Here is a 25,931-nt window from a genome sequence, read left to right on the forward strand (position 1 = left end):
GTGCTAGTAAAAACAAAGCACTATGAACATTCACGGACAAGTCTTATTTCTTTTCAGTAAATATCTAAGGGTTGAATTTTGGGTCATCAGTAAGTCTTTGTTTAACATTAAAGAAACTACCAAACTTTTTCAAAGTGATAATATTTTTACTCCCAACAACCAATGTATGACTGTGCTCCTGCTGTTCCACAACCTCTCCAGCACTTGGTAGTATCAGTTTTTAAATGTTTTGCCATTCTAGTAGGTGACGGATATTAAGTTGTGGTTTTAATTTGCACTTCTCTGATGAAAGCATTTTTTCCATTGTGCATACTAGTAGTATCTTTCATGAAGCATCTATTATTAAAATATTTTGGCCATTTTAAAAATGGGTTATCTTCTTAATCGTTGTACCAGTCCTTTATTTACCATGGGTACAAGTCCTTTGATGGAACTGCATATATTTTCTCCCAGTCTGCATTTTTTAAAAGATGTTTTGAAAAACAAAAGTGTTTAATGTTATCAAGGACTAATTCATAATTTTTTTCCTATTGTATTTTGTGCTTTTGGTGTCCTAAGAAATCTTTATTTGCCTCTAAATTATGAATATATTAGACTATATTGTAGAAGTTTTATAGCTTTAGCTTTGATTAGGTATTTTGAGATAACTTCTGTGCATGAGGTAAAGTATTCATTATATCTATTTTTTTTCTTTTTTTCCCCTTTCTACTGGATTATGTTTTGATTTCCATTTTGTTTCTTCAGTTGCAATATTCAATATAGATCTTATTCTTGCAGTTGTTACTCTAGGGTTTACAATATGCATCATTATCACAGTCCACCTTTTCTTAAGGTATAGCTATCTTCACATACCACTTCATGTAAGATAAGAAAGAAAAGAATTTTGCAACAATATGTTTTTCATCCTTATCAGTGAATAAAGAATTCTGGATTGACAGTGTTTCCCCACCTAACACTTTAAAATTTCCATTTTATTGCCTTCTTGCTGTTTCTTATAATGGATCAGCAGAAATTCCTTGTTCTCAGTTGTAATATGTTTTTCTCTGGTTGTTTTTAAGATTTTCTCTGTCTACCCTGGTTTGATTGTCTTTGTATTTATTTGGCGAGAACTTCTTCCTGTACCTCTTGGATCTTTATCATTTTGATCAAAATTGGGGAACATAAATGTATAAATCACCTTCTTTTCTACCCACTATCCTGGGGCTTCCACAGCCTTCATGTTAATCTGCTTAACCTGTCCTATGGGTTATTCATTGTTTTTCCTCCAGACTTTCTCCTTTCCTCAGTTTGTATAATTTTCATTGATGCGTCTTCAAAGTCCCTGATCTTTTGTAGTTTCTAACCTACTACTGTAAAGACCATCAAATGTATTAAGCTCTAGAAATTTCATTTGGTTCTTTCTTATACAATTTATTTCCTCAATATATTCATCTCTAGCTCTTCAAAAATAGTTATAATTAGTGTTTTAGAGTGTTTCTGTGATTTCTGGGTCTATTTAACTGATTTACCTTTGATTATGAGTTACATTTTCCTGCATCTTCACATATCTGGTAATTTCTCATTAAACTGGACGTTCATTTGCTGAGTAGATTTTGTTGTCTGTTTTTATAGAGTGTCAAATGTTGAGGGGTCTGGTTTCTGTGAAGTAGTTAAGTTAATGGCAGTCACCTTTTTCCTTTCAAGCCTTGTTTATAAGCCTGCTAGGTTGGGTCTCTATCTTATATTTTATTCTAAGGGCTATTCTAGCCCTACTACTAAGGCTTGATTTTTTCCAGAATCTCTACTGAATGTTCTGGATATCAACAAGATCTATCCACACTGGCTGGTAAGAACACAAATGTCTCTCAGCTCTGGGTGAACTCTCAGAGTTTTTTTGGCTTACAGCTCGCCAGTAGTCATACATTGCTCAGTCTCTTAAGTTCCACCATAAGCAGGCACAATTTAGTATGGAGCCCAAAAGCCAAGGGAATATCTACATAGATTTCTGGAGATCTTTCTGTTGCTCTTTCCTCCATGATAGTTGAATCCATAAATCTCAACCATTTAAGCATCTCCAATCTTTACAACCCCAAACTTTGTCTCCTGAACTCAGCAAGACCACCTGTGCTTTGCTTGAATTTCTCTTCCTTGCACTGTTATCTGAAAACTGCTTTAAGACAGAAGTTGGGGCAAGTAAAGGCTTATTTCGTTGGCCAGTTATTATGTCAGTGCCAGAAGCGTATGTTCAAAATTACCTAATTCAAAAAATTTTTTTGTTCTTTGACACAAAATCTCACTCTGTCACCCAGGCTGGAGTGCAGTGGTGCAATCTTGGCTTACTGCAACCTCCGCCTCCTGGATTCAAGTGATTCTCCTCCCTCAGCCCCCTGAGTAGCTGGGATTATAGGCATGCACCACCATGCCAGGCTAATTTTTATATTTTTAGTAGAGATGGAGTTTCACCATGTTGGCCAGGCTGATCTTAAAGTCCTGGCCTCAGTTGATTTGCCTGCCTCGGCCTCCCCATGTACTGGGATTACAAGCGTGAGCCACTGCATCAGGCCCTAAAATATTTTTTTTAGCATACTTTGTAATTTTGTATATAAAGAAAATTATCTCAGTGAAGATTAAAATTTTTGATGTGTGAAGTGTGCTTTGGCATCTCCATCTTGCATCCCCTTCAATGGAGTCTTCCCTTTCCCTATCAAAATCTCTGGAAAAAGATTTGCCAAACTTAGCATGCAATTACATACAGACAAGGAAGTTCACTATGGTATTGTCTGCATCTCAAGATTGGCAATGGTATAAATGTTCCTCGGTAGGCAGAGGTTAAATAAAATATCTTTCATTTATATATTAGTAAATAGCCAGTAAAAATAAATACATAAAACTAATGAAAAGATTTCCATAAGACACCCAGTGAAATAAAATAAGTTATAGGGCAATGTGTATAAATGCAAAATATTTAAAATATATATTACATATTTCAAAATATACATTTTTTATGGCCAATGCATACTATTTAGGTAATTTAAAGTATATATGTGTATACATACACAGAGTTTTGTGTGTATGTGTGTCTTAAAATGCAAAATGCTTAACCCTTTCGGTGGTGTAATTTTAAAAAAGGAAACATCATCCTTTATGATGCAGGATAGGGGGAGCTTGTTGAATTTTTTTTAAAAGGTGGTTTTGGGTTGGGGTTTTTTTTTGTTTTTGTTTTTGTTTTTTTTTTTGGTCTTTGGTAGTCTGGAAAGAGAGTGACCTAACTTCTAATCTATATAGTAGGATATGCTTCTTTGTATAGTTCAAGTCACTCGTACTACACAATTAGCAGTACTGTCATCAAATCTACAGATGACAAAAATATTAGATGACAAAAATATTAGTCTAGCCAAGAACACATTTAAACAAACATACAGTAAAACATTTATGGTTTGGGTCTGAAACATAACACCTGATTTTTCTGGTATGGAATGAGGCAAGGAACAGAATAAACATTTCCTTTCTAACTTTAAACACAGTCATTTTCTGTTACATTAACCTACTAGTTGTCAGTAAGCCGAAAATTCAAACCAGATAATGGAAAAAGAATTATATATCAATATAATAAATATGAACAGGATAAAATGGTAGATTAACGTATTTTTCTTTCCTTTTTTATGCTCACAGAGAATAAAATGTGTTTTTTCTTAAGCTTTGATAACTTTACAACTAAGGCTGAAAAGCACTCTAATAAACTCATTTATATTAAATGTTTTGCAAATGGTCCAAAATGGAAATCCCTAATTCTGTCTTTGTTCATTACTTCTCATAATCAAAACTTTTAAGTTGGATTAATTTTGTACTCTTCTAAATATGCTATGCCATTTTGAATGAATGCATAAGACTGAATAATGTATGAATATGTGTTTTCATGAATGCCATAAACTGTTTTTACTTTTGCCCAAAGCTGAATTATCCACGTGTCTCAGATACAGCTAACTTCACAGCTAAATTTTAAGGCATTAAAGGGCCTTTAAATCATTCTTGTTTTTCCTTTCTACGTCAGAGGTTTACTTCCTAAGCCATGATAAAACCTAATCTCAGGGCTGGACAAAAGAAGCCTCCAGTTCTCAGCTATATTTACTGAGGTCTAGTTAGGTGCCTCCTTTTTAGTACAAGCAACAAATGTAATTGCCTCATGACCTGTGGGTGTCCATTTAACAAAAGAGGTTTTTGTGAGGCAATCCACAGGTGTTACCTTTCTTGATTCAAGTGAACTATGATGAAAGAGTCTACAATCTCAAATAACACATTTTCTAAACTGCAATCAAATTCATTTATTTGATTAGGCAAATAACATCTAATTAAGAAAAGTTCTGGCTAAAAAATATATATTTGACCTTCAAAAGTTTCAAAAACCATAATATCCTAAGAACAGACTGATTTTTATTTATTTTTATTATTTATTTATTTATTTATTTTTAAGACAGGGTTTCACCATGTTGGTCAGGCTGGTCTTGAACTCCTGACCTCAGGTGATCTGCCCGCCTTGGCCTCCAAAGTGCTTGGATTACAGGCATGAGCCATTACGCCCGGCCAGAACAGACTGATTTTTTAATTAACACTTTATTTGCCATACATTTTATAATTTGTAACCAGCAATGGTAGGGTTTGCATTGACCCTACCTATTGATCGTACTTCTTTAATGGTTCTTCTAAAATGACTGCAAAGAAAAGTAAACAATAGTCATTAAAGAAACAAACATAAATTATGAGGCAAGGTGAGGAACAAAGTTTTTAAATTTTTTTAAATGATTTTTTCATTTTCCTGTAACGTACAGGAAAAAGAGAGCACACACATTTTATGAAAGCCATCAGATCAAAGTCTTTTTTGCTTGTTTTTGCTAAAAACAAATGAGAGTGACAGATCAATGATACTCTGGTCTCAAACGTATTTCATTTTGCATACATTTCAAATATTTTGTGTCTAATGAGATAATGAGTGAGCTATAAAATGCATAATTCCCTTGACTATGAAAAAAGTGTATACGATGAATGCACATTCAAAAGATGTCATTTTAGACCAAAAATTAATACTATGTAATTGTTTTTTAGCTTATTATCTTAAAAGAACACAGTATCAAGTCAAGTTACTATACCTACTATGTGGCCAATCTATATTCTGCTTAATCATGACTTACATAACCAAAGTGTGGCCGTAGTAAGATCCTATGCACACAAAGTACTAGAGATATTATTTGAAAATGAAATAATTGATTAATATTGTACTAAAAAGATCTCATAAAACCCAGTTTGACTCATGTAACAGCAAAATTAGAAGCACCATCAGTAAATCATTGTTGGCGTTTACCCTTCCTATAATGCCAGCAGAAGCTATAAACAAAAACACATATAAAAAAGTGAAGAATTAAATGTCCTGAGATATAATAAATACAAGAGGCTTTTAGAACACAAAGGTAAGAAAACATTAATCTTTAATTTTTAAAAATGGGAGTGTCTCAATTATTGTCAATTATGTGTATCTACTCAAGAAACAGTCTTACTTATGTTCTGTTTTCATTGTCATTCTCCTCACCCTAACTACTTGCCCACATTCTGTCTACCTGAGCTAATTAAGGCAGAGGAGTATCTGGAGTCCTGATAGAAGTGCTTCCAAATGCTAGATGCATGATAAGGGATGACATTTATAAGGACCAGGCACAGAATAGTTAATACACTGATTATTTTAATACATACTATTTCTATGTGGTTCTGCTTCCTTTTCTCCCTTTTAAAATTCAGCCTCATTACTATCCTATCTACATCACCGCTGGAGTATATTATTGCCATTCCCTCCTTAAAAATAGCGCCACCTAACATTCATAGCCAGTGATCACCAAAGAGGAATTTACACAAAAGTTTCAGTAGGCTACACCTATAGCATTGGGGTTTGAGTAAGGGGTATGCTTTTTACTAACAGGTTCTTGTTCGTTACTGAACTTATTCCTGCTGAGTAGGTTTAAAGCTTAGTGTAACGCTTGACTTGCTCATTCTCGTAGGGACTGCACTTTCATCTTCTCCCTAAGCTCTCAATACCTCCATCTAGCCTGAATAGTAACCTCTGGTGGGTTGTTTAGGATAGTGGTTAAAAATACAGTCCACACCATCACACATAGTCCTGACTTCCAAATATAGCTCTGCATACTAGTTAAGCACCTTGAGCAAGTTATTTAAACCTCATCTATACAACTGAGACTAATAAATACCCTACAGAAATACTATGAGAACGAAATGAGATAAGACTCCTGGCACCCAGGAAGCAGTCAGTAGGAGCACTTACTCGCAGTTGCCATGTTTGCCATTGTGAACGATGTCTACTGGGCTTTCTTTGTCCCTAGTTTCCTAGGCAGTCTACCCAGATCTCTGCAAAGTTAACTGTGCTTTGCTATTTTAATTATGAGTAAGTACCATATCAATTATGCCACCTGATTTAATGAAATTCAGCTTTTAAGATAAAATCTTCCTAGATTAGCAGTTAAAAACTAACATTTCTTCCCCCCCCATCCCCCCCCCCCCGCCCCAGATGGAGTCTTGCTCTGTTGCCCAGACTGGAGTGTAATGCCATGATCTTAGCTCACTGCAACCTCAGCCTCCCAGATTCAAGCTATTCTCCTGCCTCAACCTCCCCAGTAGCTGGGATTACAGGACGAGCCACCACACCCAGCTAGTTTTTGTATTTTTAGTAGAGATGGAGTTTCACCATTTTAGCCAGGGTGGTCTCGAACTTAAATGTGCATGTTCATAAAGCAATGTTTATTAAATATTGAATGCTTAGGCCCTTCAAGTATCCACTTCTTCAGAACCATTTACCAACTAGTCAGAATATAGGGGATGGAGAAGAGGGTTGGGACTGAAGGCAGTTTATAGGCCTTTCTATCCACGCCTCTCAATGCTATTGTTCCAGTCTTTTACTTCTTTCTCTCTGTAAATAGAATGTTACCTGCTATTTTGGGATCTGTATTTAAAAGAAGCATTTTTATATTCTCATTCACTTTAATACAGCTTGATCTACATAGTTGCTCTGCTTCCAGAGGATGAGCCCAACTTAATTCAACACAGGGTATTTCAGAGTAGTAGAAAATGGTGTTAAGTATTACAATAATAAGTTTGCTCTAAACAGTAATCAGATGCATACTGCACACAATATATACTAACATGTTTCCACCAGAAGTTTTATTCCTGGCACTCCACTTAATTCTTCCCAAAATCCAAACTCATCCTTTATGGATTTTTTTGCTACAGATGAATCTCTGTAGCTCTTTTCAATCTCCTGTTGTTGCTATGCATAGCTGCTTCACATAGAGATTGGCTAGAAAAACAGATTTGTATCTGAAAGGGTATTAGAAATAGATTATCAGTAGAAAAGTTGCCATACTTCAAAAAAGAAATGATTAAAATTAAATATGTAGGTCTTTTTGTACTTGATGTTACTGATGCAGTTTTTTAAAATATATAAAATATATCTGATGCAGTTTTTTAAAATATATAAAATATATCTGAGAGACACTTCTGCTTGTGTTTTACTCATCAAAACACAACTCTAACGTACCAAACCCAGCAGATTATTTAGAATAAAATCTAGCTTTGTGAATACAAAATTGCAAAATAGGCAGGTGGATGACAGATGACATTTTTTAGCGATGATGCATGATACAAAGAGAAGCTGAAGCTCTTTAAGAAGTAAGAGTGATCTAGGGGCTAAGCGCATTGAAACATTGTTTTGACTAAGAAAAATAGACTGTGGACATAAAGGAGGGAATAGCAAAGCATCCAGATGTCATTTGGGGAAAGCAATGCTTTTTTGCTACTTATTATAAAATTTAATTGCCACAGTATTAATGTAAAATATAATCTACCTTAAGATTATTAGACTTCTGCACTTGTCCAAAATTGTATATATCTTCTTTCCATTTCCCAAATTAACATCTCCCCAACAACCCTATTTTCTTGTGCTACCTACTCTGTGGCAAGCAAGAACTAACAACTTGGGTGTCATTTTTAAGTCCTTCAATTCCCTTTCTTCCAGGATCCAATCTTGTCTAGATTATTTCCTTAATCTTTCTGCAATCTTTGTGCTTCTTTTTATTCTCAATGTTATTATCTCAGTTATGCCTCCCTCACAGCCTATTAACTGGTCTCTGCCTCCAGGCTCTTCTACGCCTAGCCATCCTCTGTTTAAATCTACACTAACATGAGAATGGACTCACAGAAACTAAGTAATAACTAAGCCTGATCATGTTATCCCCTTGCTTGAAACATAAATCCCCTTGCTTGAAACATAAAAGGTACTGAGCCTTGTTTACTTTTATTTTTAAGGATGGGGTCTTGCAATATTGCCCAGGTCAACCTTGAGTTCCTGGGTTTAAGACATCCTCCCACATAACCGACTAACAGCTTGGCATCTACCTTTAATTTTTATCTCTTCTTACTACTCATCCCTCCTACTCTATGTATCATACACTGGAACTCTTACTTTTGGCAGCTCCCCAAAAGCACAATGCTATAGTCACTTCTAGGCCTTCAGAATATGCTGCTTGCTTTGACTAACTCTGACTTACTCTTTAAAACTTCAACTCAGATTTCACCTTCCCATTCTGGAATAATCCCATCTACCCTAGTCTGGATAAATATCCTTGTGTCTTATTAAAGCATCTTGTGCATAATTCTATTACATCATACTGTAATTCTTTGTCTGCTCCTCCAATTTAACTATAACCTCCTAAAGTTACACTGTCCAATATGGCAGCCACTAGTCATATATGTGGCTACCTAAATTTTAAAATTACCTAAAATTAAGAATTCAGTTCCTCAGGCACACTAGCCATCCATGCTTCATGTGTTTAACAGCCAGATGTGCTAGTGGCTACCATATCAGACAGCACAGATACAAAATATTTCCATTATTTCAGAAAGTTCTATTGGTGTTGCTGGGGGCAAAGATGACTACCCTAACGTGTACTGGCCCTCAATTAAGTGCTCAGTAAGTGTCTGTGGAATTAATGAATGCACACATAAAAAAAAAGAAAGTTGAAAGGTTAATGTCTGGAAAATTGTGCATACTCCTATAGCCTCCTGAAAGCTGTTTAAGTCTGCTCTCCCAGTCTACCCTTAGATGTCCCCGCTCCCAAGTCAGTGGTCTGGCCACTTGGAAGGCAGCTCATTAAGGAAGATGTGTGTTGGGACTGGTCTGGGGTCAGAAGTCCATTGTCATTATCAGTTTGTGTCCCTAGACCTACTTTGACTTTACTTACATTGGGAAGTCAGGTCAAATTTCAAGTCTCTAGACAACAGAAGGTTTCTTTAATCCTTCTTGCTTTCAAGATCCATACATAATGTACACAAAGTAGATGAGAATCTTAAGTTGCATCCAAGAATTTTAAATTACCTATAATTGTAAGTACTTTGTTAAATACTGCTTAGTCTATTTGTATTTAGCTGGATGCAGGTACTAGCTCTGCCATACTAAGTGATTTATACGTTTTCCTAAAGTAATTATGAAAATTCTATCCCAGGAGGAAAACACTCTCATGTCTAGGTTGGCAGTGCAACAACTTGCAATGCCAATATTTTCTTGCTAATTTAATAACTTTAGCCATTTTATAATATGCTTACCTGCTTTTTATATCTGTTTCTCCTCTTTTTCATTCTTGTTTTAGGTAGAAAATCATTTGGTTTGGTGAGAATATTTTTATGGGCTGAGATTAAGTTGTTCACAAAAATCTGTCAAATTTTAATTACCCAAAGTTACTAATATCAAAACTTCATTTAGTTGCTCACTCCAAAAGACAGTTGAATATATTTCACCTAGTCAACAGCAGCTTTTCTAGCAGACCTAGATTTTTTTAGCAGCCGGGCGCAGTGGCTCACGCCTGTAATCCCAGCATTTTGGGAGGCCAAGGCAGGCGGATCACTTAAGGTCAGGAGTTTGAGACCATCCTGGCCAATATGGTGAAATCCTGTCTCTACTAAAAATACAAAAATTAACCAGGCATGGTGGCAGGCACCTGTAGTCCCGCTACTCAGGAGGCTGAGGCAGGAGAATTACCTGAACCTGGGAAGCAGAGGTTGCAGTGACCCTAGATTGTGCACTGCACTCCAGCCTGGGCGACAGAGTGAGACTAAGCCTCAAAAAAAAAAAAAAAAAAAAAAAATTGTTTTAGATTACAAAGCCACATAACACTTGGAATATATTTTCCTTACTACCAACAGAGTTTGGAGTCTGGCTCAGAAGCTTACACTGAACACCAGTGTTACAATTTTGGTCTTTAATTTTTGCAAAGGACTTTTAAGCAACTTTAAAGAACAGAACAACTTTAAACATCCAGATAACTTGCAGATAAAAATACATATAGTGTTTTCCTTTTATTCAACTGTATCCTGCCTCTCTAGACTCATAGCAATGGCACCGACTTTCTAACTTTACAGAAGTTAAAATATTTCTAGGCGAGCAACACATACAAATTTCAGGACAACCTGCTACTCTTTCAGTAGAAATGCTGATCTTCATATATACATCTTTTCAAACATATAAAAATAAAATATACTACAACAAAATAATATTCTTGTAAATTACATATTACTGTTAAACTGAGCTCAAATTTATTCTGAAAACGTTTAGAGAACACATCAGAAAACACTTAAGTCGAGGAGCCTCAAAGATCACTCTTTAGTGTTGACATCTGAACAAAAACACTTCAGACTTGTAAACAATGAATGAAATTTATCTTCAGAATTGTGTTAGCTATAGGATGAAAAAGTCACGTCACCTCCGCAGTGAACTTCACTTTAGCAAAAGAGTAAACATATTTCCTCCACATCAGCTGCAATCAAGGCATTAGCAGTATGCCATGATTGATTGTCTTAGGAGCCGTTGCTGAGAAATGGATGTGTAGCACAGGTTTTTATCACTATGGTCTGCAAAAAACAAGTCCCTTGTTTAGATACCCTAGTTGTAATAAGTAACATTATTAGGTAGTTCTTCTATTTAAATGACATAAGGATTTCGTATATCAGCAGCTTATAATACACAAGCCCTTTCAATCTGATGATTCCTCTCTCTACAGAGAAGTACTTTTTTGTGTTGATAATGCAAGTGGCAATAGAAGACCAGATGGTTGACTTTTAGCTAAGGGAAATGACATTTAAACAAACAGAAAGACAGCATTTAGAATATTCAGGGATTCGAACTATACCCTAAATATATAGTACACATTAAAGGACTATTAATGTTAACTATATAATGTGATCATTTTGTAATGCTAATTAGTAAGATTGTTTCTTGGGTTGTTCATCAGTTGTATTTAAATATTTTCTAATATACTGTAAAACAGCTTTATTACTGCCATATTGTTATATTTCCAAGTTCTCCTTTTAATACATTATACCACCACTGCATCTGAGATCATTTAATCATTTCATTCTGAAATGTATAACTTTCTCTACTTCTTACATTTAAGCCAGTAATAATATACTCTACAATTTACAAAGGAAAACATAAGAAATAACTACATTCCTCATTCACCTCCCATCACTCTGCTATGGCAGTGGCTTATTATTTGGTGAACAATGTTTCACCTTTTGTGTATAATGCTGACATTTATGGTATTGAAGACAACCAAAAACCTTTACATAGCCAGATATTTTTGGCAGCCCTCAGATAAAAGTAAAAACATGATATTTCTAATAAGAACAGATTTGTTTCCTGTAACAATAGCAAAAGACTGCTATGCACAAACCATAGGAAAATACTGAAATTTCCATAATTATGTCCTATTAATATATCTATTCGTAATACAATGATTAAGATACAAAAATTCAATAAATAAGGCTTTAACTGATATTTTAAAAATGAGTCTTCATTTTACAATGAACAACCAGAGAAAAGCAGCAGTGTACACATTTATAAACTCCAGGTAACAATTTTACCCATCCTTAGGCTGTCAACCAATAAAAGGACTAAAAGAAGAAAATATCTGTATAGTAGTTAAATATGTTCAAAAGGCACATGTTTCTCTACAGAAATGCAGAAACTCTTATTGCCACACAACCTAATTAGTAGGCAATCAGTGTTGCAAGGGTAACAGCCTTCATTGCAATAAAAACCACCATAGCATTTCAGGGTCACCAAAGCTTCCTTCAAAATGAGAATAAGGTAAGCCCAGAATAGCTCAATTCCCCTAATACATTAAGAAACTTAATCTTAACTAAATTCAGTATTCTATGGTGATAAGTCAATTCAGAGCCTGGTGAATTTTTATTCTGCTTAATGAAAGGCCTGAAAAATATGCCATCCTAAATACAAGTTACTTAGGAAAAGAAACATTTAACCAGCACTGTGCTCTCCAGGTACACAGTAAGAGGAACATTCCAACATTTTCTACAATTTTCACCTGCCACTGTGTAAGGTGGTCATGTAGTCTTACCATTGGAAATAGCTTAGCTTTGAAGTCTATGAAGACTAGAATGACCACAGATTGGCCAGTTCAGCAGTGTGGTAGGCTCCAGGAACATCTTCTGAGAAGTCATAACATCATGCATTTACTTGGGAGCAAGTTTGCAATAGAAACTAGTAGAAAAAACGAGTAGAAGTAGAAAAGAAACTAGCACCCTATTCATATATATCTAGATCTGTCTACCCTTCAAGTATTTAAAAAATAACTAATAGCTGCCAAATCACAGATAAAATGATAGGAAATCAACCGCGATCAAAATGAGTCCCTGTCACCAAGATCAAGGGGTCAGCAAACTTTTTCTGTAAAGGTCCAGATAGGAAATAGTCCAGGTGTTGCAAGCCATATAGTTTCTGTCACAACTACTCAACTCTGACATTTTAAAGAAAGCAAACACAGACAACAGATAAATGAATGGGCATGATTGTGTTCCAATGACACAATAATTACAAGAAATGCAGCAGGGAAAATGATTGTGCAGGGTCTTGCAGGCCACCGTAAGACCGATGGCTTTTATTATGAGATGGGGAACCACTGGAGTCTTTGAGCAGAAGAGTGACATCATTGCTCTTAAAAAGCATCATCATCAAAAAGGATGACCTTAGTTGCTCTGTGGAGAATATCAATGGAAGGGTTAGAGAAGCAAGAAAAGGGGGAGGGTATGAGCAAAGAAAGCAGTTCAGAAACTACTGCAACAACATGAGAGAGACTAATTTACTTTGCAAACTAATGGAGGGTAGCAGTGACAGTGGCAAAATGTGGTTTGATTCTGATTATATATAAAAGATATAATCATGATTTGCTAAGGGACTGGATGTAGAGTGAAAGAGAAAGAGAGTAATTCTTTACTGTGATTGGGAAGTGTATGGAAAGAGCCAGTTAGGGAAAGAAAATCAGGATTTTAGTTTTGGATACAGTAAGTTTGAGATGACCATTATTCATTGAAGTGAAGATCCTAGACAATTAGACGTGATTCTGGAGTTCAGGGAAAAGGTTATAGTTAATATAAATTTGAGAGTAAATTTAAAAGTACCTACTGTACTTAAAACTGAGACAGGATGAGGTCAACTAAAGTGTAAGTGTATATAAATAACAGAAATTTAAAATATGAACCTTTAGTTAACTCCAAGATTTGAAGAACATTCCAATGTTTGGATATGAGGAGGAACCAATAAAGTAAATTCAGAAGCAGCAGTCAGAAAGATAAGGAAAAAACCTAGAAAGAGCAGTGTTCTAAAAAATAAGTGACAGCAGGTTTTGAGAATAATTATTTCAAATACTAACAATAGGTTAAGTATGATGAGGACTGAGAGCTGATCACTGGAGAGACAAGAGAAGTCATTGGGGACTTTGACAAAAACCATCAATGAAGTGGTAGAGACCAAAGCCTAATTGGAATGAGTTCAAAAAAATAATAGGAAGCTCTGAGTGGAGTAACTACACACAACTCTTCCCTATAGGAGGATGTGGTATTAAGGGAGTTTGTTTCATTGTAGATTTTATAACATGTTTGTTGATAGGAATTTACTATACAGGTATTGATCGACTTACGACCAATGCAACTTATGACCATTCGACTTTACGACCACAATCGCTAGCCATGACTGCTCTGTGTCTGGCAGTGCAAACGTTGCCCAGCTGGGCGTACGACAGTGCGGACCAGCTTCTAGCAGCACTACCATCTCCGCGTGCACCATTTCAACTGTTATCCCAGACTCAGTACGGCAATTTGTGTTTTGGGTCTTGGATATTTTTCATCAAACCCCTCCCAAGATGTCTACCAAGAGGAAACTGTCTTTGTCTACGCCTCAGCCTGCCAAGAAGGAAAGAAAGGCCATCGATCTCAACATGAAAATGAAGGTAATTAAGCAGTACGAAGGAGGAAAGAAAGTGAATGTGATCTCACGTGATACAAAGTTATCACACTCAACTGTGTCAACGATTTTGAAAGATAAAGAAAGAATTCATGAAGCTGTGAAAAGTTCTGCACCCATGCGATCAACAGTTATAACAGAGCAATGAAGTGGACCCATCCACGAAATGAAGAAATTGCTATATATTTGGATGGAAGATCAAATTCAAAAATGGACACCATTAAGTCTTTTTACTGTGCAGATGAAGGCGAGAAGTCTATTTCAGACTCTGAAGGAGCATGCTGGAGAAGATTACAGTCAAGAATTTGTAGCAAGCACTGGCTGGTTCTAGAGATTCAAGAAAAGATTCCAGATGCATAGTTTTCGAGCGACTGGAGAAGCAGCAAGTGCAGATGAGGAAGGAGCATGTAAGTTTGTTGATAGTCTGGATGAATTAATTACAGATGAGGGATATCTAGCAGAACAGATTTTCAATGTTGATGAACTTACAAATGAAGAGCTAATCGAACTGGAAGAAGAAAGAGTGGCGGAAGAAGAAAGAAGAGAAGCAGAGAAAGAAGAGGAGGAGCCAGAAAGAAAGCTCACCACTAAGGGATTATCAGATGGTTTGTCTTTACTGAATAAACTTCATATACATTTCAAAGCAATGGACCCATCGAACGATTTGCAAGGACTGAACTGATGGCGCACGATGTGTTTCGTCCATATCGTGAAATTTATGAAGAAAAAATGAAACATACAATTCAGACAAAGCTCACCATGTTTATGAAAAAACCAACTCCGGTAACCCCAACTGCTGCCTCAGATGACATCAACGATCCGCAGCCAAGCACCAGCGGCCAATAAAATGTTTTGTACATGTTTATATATTTTGATATGTTTTGTAACTGGGAAAATGTTTCCTGTGGTATTTTTTACACCTGTATTTGGTATTTTTGTATGCACCTGTATTTTGTAATTTTGTATGTTTTGCAAATATTAAACCAGTTGTACTGGTAATGCAGTGTTTTACTTAAACCTGATGAATGTAAAAATACAGTAAGAAACAAAATAGTGTAGAGATGATACAAATGGCATATAATGAAAGAAAATTATGATAAAATATGACTTAAAGATTTTTATAACATCATTTCACAGTACTGTACATATAGCCTACTCAACTTAGGACCAAATCGTGTTATGACCAGTCTGTCGGAACCAATCGTGGTTGTAAGTCAAGCACTAGCTGTATTTCAAAATGCCTAACTATTCCAATTACCCTATGGATTAAAAGCATAGTCCTGGATTATCATACAATATTATTCTAATAAACATTATGAAGTACTTTTCTTCTTAATTGGCTTTATAACAAAATTTTAGTTTATTTCTGAGTCCTAGCCCTATATTCCCTAAGGGATTGAAGACTAAATTAGAGGTTTACTTTGCATTTTGCCTGCTGTGCAAACTGATATGAGAATGCCAATTCATTCTGTTTATTTCTTATTTGCTACATGCTACTATTTCCAACTAAATTATTTTTTCTGATAAAGTAGTGGCTTCTGGCAGGAAACTGAGAAATTCCTGTAGCATACACAGAAAGGCAAGGTACTCAAGATGTTTGAGTTCATGACAATTTGTTTCTTTTGAGAGTTACAAATTAATTTCATATCCTTACAGTAGCCAGTGCTCAGTTCATAACCCCAGGAAAGATTTATTGGCTTCAGTACCCTCACAATAAGCAAAACCCACAGCAATAGCATCTTAATAGGGACCGCTTAGCTTCCAAATACCTAATAGTAAAGAATAAAGCTGAATTATAAGATTGCTTGCCATGTGGTCTTTTAAAACTCTGGAATGGAAAACAAACAAAAAAGAACTCTGGAATGAATAAAATGATCCCACATCACTGTATCACTTAACCAATGGTTTGTTTATATTCTTTTCTACCAACCTACCAACAATGCTATTTTTTTGATATGCTAAACTCTACAGGCTAGGTTCCAATGAACAATTTAGTACTTTGCTTTCTGAAGCATGTACATACAAGAATAAACTTTTTTTGCCTAGAATTCAAAACCTATTTTAATATTCATTTTATTAAGCAGCTCAATCAAGATATGAATAGTAATATCTTCATCTTATAAACAAGAATGAATTTTCTAAGAGGATGCAGAAGTAAGGGGAAGACACTCATTTCATAAAATAGCATCAGTGTGCTTCTGAGATAGCTGAAAAAAAGGACACACAGACAAGAAGGGTAGACCCTACAAACATTTTGGCTATCTTTTCAAAGCACTCCAAATTTGGATGATATATTGTTATAAATCACCTTGATTAACAGAACGCATTTGCTAAAGTGGTTCTCTAATAGCTACACAATTCTTATGACTTGAATAACCCAGCCTAGAAAAACTGGCAAGGGAGAAACTCTCAAAAACACTGGCCTCTTTCAGAACCAGTACTGCCCCTGATCAGAAATACTTCCCTTTGTTTCTTTATTTTTTTTTAAATAATAAAGACAAATACATTTTAAAGTAAGTATAATTTGATTAGATGGGAACAGAAATAGATAGGCAGAGGGTATTCTGAAAGTAGTAGTAGTGGCATGGTGAGGATAACAGATTCTAAAGCCACTATTTGTATTTCAATTCTCATTCTTCCTCTGTTTGAAATTGGGCAATTTATTTAGCCTCTTTTTAAAAATTACCTATCAGTAAAATATTAGTATTACCTACCTCACTGAGTTGCTGTTGTAATAATTAAATAAGTTAACCTTTGAAAAGATTCTCAATGTATGGTGGAAGTATAAAATAAGTGCTAACCAAAATTATTAGAATGATGTATTGTAAACTTACAAAGGTGTCCAACAAAAAGTGAATGGGATATACCCGGAACAAAATGGCAATGTTATCTAATTTGTACGTTTATCAAACATATAAAAACTCAGTAACAGAACACCCTACTAGTGTTCTACTGCACAGTAGGGTAATTATGGTTAACAATATTGTATTGTATATTTCAAAACAAGTGAAAGAGCAACTCAGAAGGCCGATGTGGGAGGAGCATCTGAGCCCTGTAGGAGGAGGTTGCAGTGAGCTGAGATTGTTCCACTGCACTCCAGCTTGGGCAACAGAGCAAGACCCTGTCAAAAAAAAAAAAAAAAAAAAAAAAAAAAAAGGCTGAAAGAAAGGATTTTGAATGTTCTCACTATAAGCAAACAAAAAATGTATGAGGTAATGGATATGCTAAATGTCCTAATTTCATTTGTATACAATGTATATACATATTGAAACATCATACTATTCCCCATAAATAATGTACAACCATTATGTGTTAATTAAAAACAAAAACAAAAAACTCAAAGAATATTTTCCTCTAATAGAACTTTAAAAAATTTACATCTTACAGTGCTGGTTATATTCTCTGGTAACTTAGCAGAGACTTTATCTGAATTCTTTTGTACTGACATCCACCTCTAATAACTCTTAAAAAAAAAAATCAACAGTAACAATGATACGGTATTAAGTACCTAGAGGATGTTATTTATTTGTTCTGTTGTTCTGTCTGTCGATACCATTTCTGGTTTCAAGTACATACATGTTGCTACAGCAATTTAGAAGTGACTAGAATATCTCAGGAAAAGCTAATAGTCATATGAAGGTGAAACTATATGGAAAATCTAACATTATTTAAGGAGAACAGGATACAGTGTCCATGATGAAAGCAACGGTAGAAAAATGATACCTGACAGCACACTATCATCTTTAACACTGTTATCATCATAAGCTAACAATTACTGTGTATTTAGCATTGTAGTAATAAACATCAAAAACACTTGTACAGTTGAACCATAGTCGATTACAGATGGTAAATAAATAACTGACGACTTAACAGTCTATTGGTCAAACTTACTTATAGGACAATCAGAGGCTACTATGGTTCAAAATAAATTTACACTGGCAATGCAATTATTCAATTATGTTTACATTGAGGATGAATACAGAGATAATGTTAGTTAACAAACAGCTGCATTAATAATTTGATAGCGACACAGAAGAGTTACAGTAAGGTAGAAAATTAAGCTGTAATTATTAAAGTAAGAAGAATATAAGCTGAGTATACAAAAGGCCACCTCTTCCAAGCTGTTACAGAAGCCACGTGATTGGTGAAAGGAGCTAATGCATTTTATCTACTCTTCATTCTTCCATTTTACTGTCCTTGCACTTTTTCTAGCTGTAAAGGCAAGGTGGTTGTATATGATTTTGATATATATACAATTTTGATTCTCAAAATTTAAATATGATGCTAAAAAAAAACATAGGCTTTATTTGATTTTGTCAGATTTCCAACTAACAGTTAGTGGACAATCTAAGCCAGGATCCCAAATGCATTTAGTTATCATATCTCCTCTGTCTGCTCCAATAACACTCCCTTGATCTTTCCATGATTTTCATGACCTTGACAGTTTTGAAGAGCACTGGTCAGTTATATTGTAGAATGATCCTAAATTTGGGTTTGTCTTACATTTTCTCATGATTAGACTAAGGCTGTAACATTTTTGTCTTGCAGGTGCCCTTCTTGGCGCTTCAATCCAGAGGCTGCATTATATTGATAATGTCGTGTTACTGATGAAGTTAACTCAGTTAAAGTAGTGCCTGACAGGTTTCACCTCTAAGGTTTTTCCCTTTGTAATAAGTATCTTGGGAGAGATACTTTAAGTTTATGCAAGCCAGGTGAGGTGGCTCATGCCTGTAATCCCAGCAATTTGGGAGGCTGAGGCGGGTGGATGATCTGAGGTCCAGAGTTCGAGACCAGCCTGACCAACATGGAGAAACTCCGTCTCTACTAACAATACAAAATTAGCTGGGCGTGGTGGCACATGCCTGTAATCCCAGCTACACAGGAGACTGAGGCAGGAGAACTGCTTCAACCCAGGAGGGAAGAGGTTGCAGTGAACCGAGATTCCACCATTGCATGCCAGACTGGACTAGAGTGAAACTACATCTCAAAAAAAAAAAAAAAAAAAAAAAAAAAAAATTATGCATAAATTGTATTTCTCCTCAAACCTCTGTCCAATAATTTTAGCATCCACTGGTAAATCTTGCCTGTAACAATATTACTAAGATGTTTTTGTAGGGTTTTAACTAAATATATGTGAATAAATAAAGTAACTAAAATATATGAAATATAATAGCTGAATTGTTCTTGATGTAAACATATTAAAATTCTACTGGATGCATTTTTTCCTACATTTGAAATATGAGTAAACATTATTTTCTTTTGTCAGCATTCAGTTAATGTTAATCAATTATGACACCAAAGAATAACATAATTGAAATATTACTTACATAACTATGGCTTTTAAAGAAATTTGATGGACTAGTGGTGAGGATTTTGTCTCCTTCCAAACCAATTACTCTTTTACAAATATTTGATTTTGGATCACTTGGGCTTTTTGCAATCACAATGTCACCTCTGAGGGGGAAAAAGTCAAAGAAATATCAGTATTATTTATTAAGAATAAACACATGCATGCCCCTGCTTTAATACTTTTATAAGGCAACTTGAACAAAGCCATACCCTTTATCCTCTCATATACTGACTCTTTGATAGATTTACTGCCTTTGAGAAGCTTTGTGACTGACTACTTTAGGTGAGAATCCAACAATAAGAGTGATGAAAAAGCTATCTAACATTTCTGATAATTTCAGAAGATTCTAAATTTTCAGATAATTCTACAAAAATTATCTTTTTGCATTGTATCCACTATGCTTTGCTCCTGTGTCCAAATTTCCAAATTCTTAGAACCAAAACTGTGGAAAACCAATTCTATATAGGCTGGGTACAGTGACTCACAACTATAATCCCAGTGCTTTGGAGGCTAAGGCAACAGGACTGCTTGAAGCCAGGAGTTCATGGCTGCAGTGAGCTGTGATCTTGCTACCCTAAGCAACAGACTGAGACTGTCTAAAAAAAAAAAAACCTCCACACAATTCCATATAAATACTAACAAATTAAGTAAATTTTGCTGTCCAGCCAGTAGCACTGATTGACTCTAGAGCATACCTAAAAAGGTAAAAACATCATCCATGTTTCCCTAGAGCTCAAATAATTGAGAAATGATAGCATTTAAATCCTATAACCCATATAATTTATAGTACAGCCAAAAGAACTTATATTTGAGAAAAAAATCAAAAGATAAAACAAAATAAAATGCTAAAGGCTGCCCAAACATACACTCTGAAAAATAAAATGAGATCTCAAACATATAAAACCAATAAAGATCTGATTACATACAGAAGACATGATTTACACAGGGAGTGACTATCTGGTAATAAAATATACGAAAGATCCTTAAAAGTAGAAAGGAAGGAGACAAAGAATGTAGGACCAATGACCACAGTCAAACAGAACACAATGCTATTTCTGCATAAAACAAGCAATATGTGAATTCTGTTGACTAACACATTTAAAAGGATTTAACATATTTGCTTATTAATTGTACCAAGTTCCAGAAATAATTTAATGTTACTTATAATAAAACATGCATATGTCAAAATAATATTAAAAGCCATAAAAGTAAAAGGAAAATGATGATGAAATCTGAAACCTAATAACTGCTCTATAGAAGCATTAAAAACGGGTTCGAAACTCTTTGGGAGCCAAGTCAGAAGAAATTAAGACCAGTTACATGGAAATCACTAATTTTAAAATAACGTTTATTTTGGGAGGCAAGACAAAATTTTCCCTAATAACTAAATCAAAGAGAAATTCACAAGAAGCATTTTTATGTGAGAATAAGATACCATCTTTATCAGAAAATTTACAGAAAATGCATAAACAGTATTTACAATGATGATTTCTTGAGGCTCTTCTTGGTAAGAGTTGAAAGGTAGCAAATCATTAAATTCTGTAATTTAGAGGCAACGCAGTATTGCTTTTTGAAAATAGAATAAACTATTTTCTTTCTAACCAACTAGAACCATGTCAGTGGATCTGTTCAGATAAACAAATTTGCAAAGATTGTAACATACCATCAAAGTTGATTTTGGATAGCTTTGGAGGAAGAGACTTTTTCCATGGGTGTTTAATGAAGCTTAAGTTATTTGATCAAATAATCAATATGACTCTTAAAACAAACTTTGCATTTGAATGGCAACATAGAAATCATACTTCAATCATGCTGTTTCATAGAAAGCATATAAACTATATTTCTGGTAGTCTAACTAGATATATGTATAGTGTTTAGATCAAAACAGATAGCCCTTGGATTCTTAACTCCTTCAAATAGTTTTAAAAGGAAGCTTATTAAAAAATTTCTCATTTATATTTATAAACATACTTATTATTCTATTGCACAGTAAGCTTTTGAAAACCAGTGTCAACATCTCATTAATCTTAACATTCTCTATACTGTATAGTACATCTTAAAAATTAGGTGCTCACTACTATTTGTTTAAAGAGTAAGTAGTAGTAAAAATTTGACTGTCTCAAGGTTGAGTGTTCTGTGCAGCTGACTGAAGAGAAATCCATGTGCTTTAGATACCAGATATGCAAATTTTTATTCTTTTGCCTAAATGGGAGGTTATTTTACATTTAGAAACAGGCAGCCAACAACAAAGGACCCCTTGCCAGGGTCAAAGATTCCCCTAAAATCTTGAATTCTATGCTGTAGGTAAAAGAAAGAGAATACTTAGGACAGTAATATTTTTGAAGTAGAAGTTACCAGCTAGCTATCTTGGCTCTAAAAGTTACTTTGGTATATATCTCATAAATGCCAGATTTTGAGCTGTCCTGAAATCTGGATGAATAGAGTACATAATGAGATCTTCAAAATTTCTGAATTCATTTACTGAATGTAGTTGTTTCCCTTATCTGAATAAAATGAGTAATTTTTAAAAAAATAAAAACTATCCAGCTCGGTATTCAAAAACTATTCAGCCAACAGGTTCAGCTCCTCATTCAGGATGCCCAAATATTATTGTGAATATCGAAAGTCACTGGCATGGAACATAGAAGCTTGTCTTCATGCTACAGTGAGGCCAGGTCTCCAGTTAATTCAAAGGCTATATAAGGATAATTTGATATAAGTTAAAAAGAAAAGGGAGCAACACACACCTATTATACAAGTATTTATTTTATAAATTCTGTATCTACAGTTAATTATCTAGAAGTTGTATGGGTAAAGGATTTGAAGAAGAATTACCTATGGAGCATGCCAAACCATAAAGCTTGACCAAGAGTTTCTATCTGCAGAATCTAAGGCTGGTGAAAGATCAGTAAATGTAAAGACCAGTTTATACACTATTGTTCATGATTTTTAATAATGTGAAATAGGTTATAGCAAAGGTGAATAGTGAAAGAGAAGTGCCTAAACTTACTTATTATGCCATAAACTAAATACTAGCTCAAGGGAATTAAATTTGTAGCTTACTGAAATGAAAGCTGGCATAGATTTTTTTCAGAATTATAAAAAACAAATGGACTCAAAATTTTAGGATGTCACAGAGGTGCTCTTGAGAAAATATATTAAATTATTAATACTTGATATTCATTTGGAAGAAATCATTCTCATGGATTTAATTAGAATAATGGGTATCACAAGGATTGGAACCACCATTTGAAACAGGATTTTAAAAGGTTTAGTGATTATTTGCCCAGGAATTATTCAACTTAATATAATTAATCAGGAGACTCATAATATATAAAATTCCTGGTTGTCAGCCATATACAATAATGCAATCTGAAAATCATCAAATGGGATGGGCACAGTGGCTCACACCTGTAATACCAACACTTTGGGAGGCTGAGGTGAGTTGACTGATTGCTTGAGCTCAGGGGTTCGAGACCAGCCTGGGCAAAATGGCTCTACAAAAACTACAAAAATTAGCTGTGCGCAGTGGTATACATGTGTAGTCACAGCTACTTGGGAGGCTGAGGGGGAGGGTCACTGGAGCCCAGGAGATTCAGGCTGCAGGGAACTGAGATCATACCACTGCACTCCAGTCTGGGAGCCAAAGCAAGATCCCATCTCAAGAAATGTGTATCAGAAAATTAAAAAAAAATTAAAATAATCAAATGCTCATCATAGGCCATATATAGAGAATAAGTAGGACAGCAATCAATAGAACTACAGGATTATTTTTAAAATTAAAGAACAAAAACACTGGATATGTAATATAATCCCTAAATTCCTAATGCTTAACTCAAAACATTCTAAAACCCAATAAAAAAAAGTCAACAAAGCTCACATGTATATTGTAAGGGACTGCTAATTAGTTTTTACAATGATACAAGAAATACAATGACCCAAGAGATTGTACATGTTTGAGAAACTATTAACCATTTCTCAAACTGAAAGAAAATACTTGACTCAAAATTTTATCAAGCTGGTCATTAATGTGGTTATTTATAAAAGAGTTTTTAAAGATAAACTTAAGGAACTGGAGAAAAGGTATCATGTGTATGTGTATTTTCACTGTAAATTTAATACATCCATGACTGGAATTTACCTTTGGATACCATAAAAATGTCGACTAAGGTTTTCTGCAAAGACAATATCTGAATTTTGAATTGTAGGCTCCATTGATGGTCCAGAACACTGAAAAGAGAGGTAATTTGTAATCTGAGTTCAAAATGCCTTTTAAATTTAATATAAATCATTTAAACAGGCTTAAAAGAAAGAAAATCAAGCAAATGTTCTTAAAGCTTAGGGGATGATTCATAAAAATTAGCCAGTTCTCAAATAAGTTCAACTCCAGAGTAACCAATAAGTCTGAAAACATAGACAAACACAGAATAAATGGTTTATTGATTTCACATTATAATGCTTGAATAAAATAACATTATGTATGTTTCCAAATTTAGGCACCCTATAGAATGTCAGTTCCATGAAGGCAGAGATCTTCTCCCTGATGTTCCCAGCTATATAACCAAAGCCAAGAACACTGTCTGGTACAAAACTGATAAACCATACATATTGGTTGAATGAATGAGGGGATGATTCATTTTCTTATTATTATTAGATATGATCCAGTGAACATGATAACTTATTAAATGGTATTATACTATTCTCAATGAGTTTATGCCCGTCTTCCTCTTCCAAGAGAATTACTTACTCATTTCATGGGGCTGCAACTTAAATTTTCTTCTGAAAAATACTAGCATGATGAGATGGACTTTAAAGATTTTCATGGCCAGGTATGGTGGCTCACACGTGTAATCCCAAAATTTTGGAAGAATCACTTGAAGCCAGGAGTTCAAGACCAGACCTGGCATCCTAGAGAGACCCCATCTTTACAATGAAGCAATTAAAGATTTTCCTATTTGTATGTCTCAAAACAATAATATTGATATATACAGGTTGAGCACCCCTAATAAAAAGCCTGAAATCTTAAATGCTCTAAAATCTAAAATGTTCTGAGTGTCTACATGATGCTATAAATGGTAAATTCCATATCTGACTCATGTGATGTATCACAGCCAAAATACAGTCCAGATTTTTGTTTCATGTACAAAATTCTTTCAAGTATTGTATAACATTACCTTCAGGCTATGCACACAAGGTACATATGAAATATAAATGAATTTTGTGTTGAGACTTAGGTCCCATCCCAAAAATATCTCATTATGAATACAAATATTTCAAAATCAAAAAAAAAATCTAAAATCCATAACACTTCTGGTCCCAAGCATTTCAGATATGGGATACTCAACCTCTACCTCAGAATCGGAAAAAATTATCATAGCCACTTAAAAATCTAAATACAACAGTCTCTATTTATTTGTAAATAAAACTTTTTACTCAAAAGTTCCTACTCAGGCAGAAATAACAAGAAATGCAATGAAAGTTTGTTTGCTACCTTTGGAAGTACCAATCTAACTTACAAAAAAATCAAGACAAGTTTCGGCCAGGTGCGGTGGCTCATAGCTGTAATCCCAGAACTTTGGGAGGCTAAGGTGGGTACATCACTTGAGGCCAGGAGTTCATGATCAACCTGGCCAACATGGTGAAACCCCATCACTACTAAAAATACAAAAATTAGCCAGGCATAGTGATGCATGCCTGTAGTCTCATCATGGAGACTCATTCAGGAGACCAAGGCACAAGAATTGTTTGAGGCTGGTAGGCGGAGGCTGCAGTGAACTGAGATCACACCATTCCACTCCAGCCCAGGCAACAGAGTACAACCATCTCAAAAAAAAAAAAAACAAAAAAAGAAAAAAAAGAAGGGAAGGTTCAGTTAAATATATACATTTCCAGCTTAACTTGAGGTTAAGACTGCTAATCTAATAAAGTAAACCTAATTTAAAAAAAAAAAACAGTAATAATTTAAAAAACCATTGACTGGCTGGTCAATCAACTTATTCTTTCATTTACATGGCAAAAGGCTTGAATCAACAGCCATGGTTCATAGTTTCCTCATACAATGTTAAGAAAAAGTATTAGTTGGGGATAGGGAGCAGCTTTAACATTTTAATATAGACATTAGGCAGAATAATCAGTCTTAATTAGATTAATAATCTGTCTTATGTGATTAAATTTGTTTTAATTATAGTTAAATATTGTGGTCATGAGGTATAATTTTGAAAACTAGACTAATAT

At 34.7% G+C, this 25,931-nt stretch overlaps 2 protein-coding genes across 6 annotated transcripts in view; one reads left to right on the forward strand and one right to left on the reverse strand.

Moving 5' to 3' along the window:
- Positions 1-19,554, forward strand: part of DNAJC24 (DnaJ heat shock protein family (Hsp40) member C24) — an 84,377-nt gene extending 64,823 nt beyond the window's left edge. The window contains exon 5 of the mRNA XM_039471182.2: positions 18,896-19,554. Coding sequence (XP_039327116.1) covers positions 18,896-18,978 — 83 coding nt within the window. The 3' untranslated portion in view covers positions 18,979-19,554. The remainder of the gene's footprint in view (positions 1-18,895) is intronic.
- Positions 1-25,931, reverse strand: part of IMMP1L (inner mitochondrial membrane peptidase subunit 1) — a 70,769-nt gene that overhangs the window by 5,643 nt on the left and 39,195 nt on the right. For all 5 annotated transcript variants that reach the window (XM_010332644.2, XM_010332690.1, XM_010332559.2 and 2 more), the window contains 2 exons: positions 23,839-23,927; positions 19,675-19,801 (listed from right to left, as the gene is read on the reverse strand). In XM_010332644.2, coding sequence (XP_010330946.1) covers positions 19,675-19,801; positions 23,839-23,927 — 216 coding nt within the window. The remainder of the gene's footprint in view (positions 1-19,674; positions 19,802-23,838; positions 23,928-25,931) is intronic.

Source organism: Saimiri boliviensis, chromosome 6 (assembly GCF_048565385.1).
Source record: "Saimiri boliviensis isolate mSaiBol1 chromosome 6, mSaiBol1.pri, whole genome shotgun sequence".
NCBI classification, from domain to species: Eukaryota; Metazoa; Chordata; class Mammalia; order Primates; family Cebidae; genus Saimiri; species Saimiri boliviensis.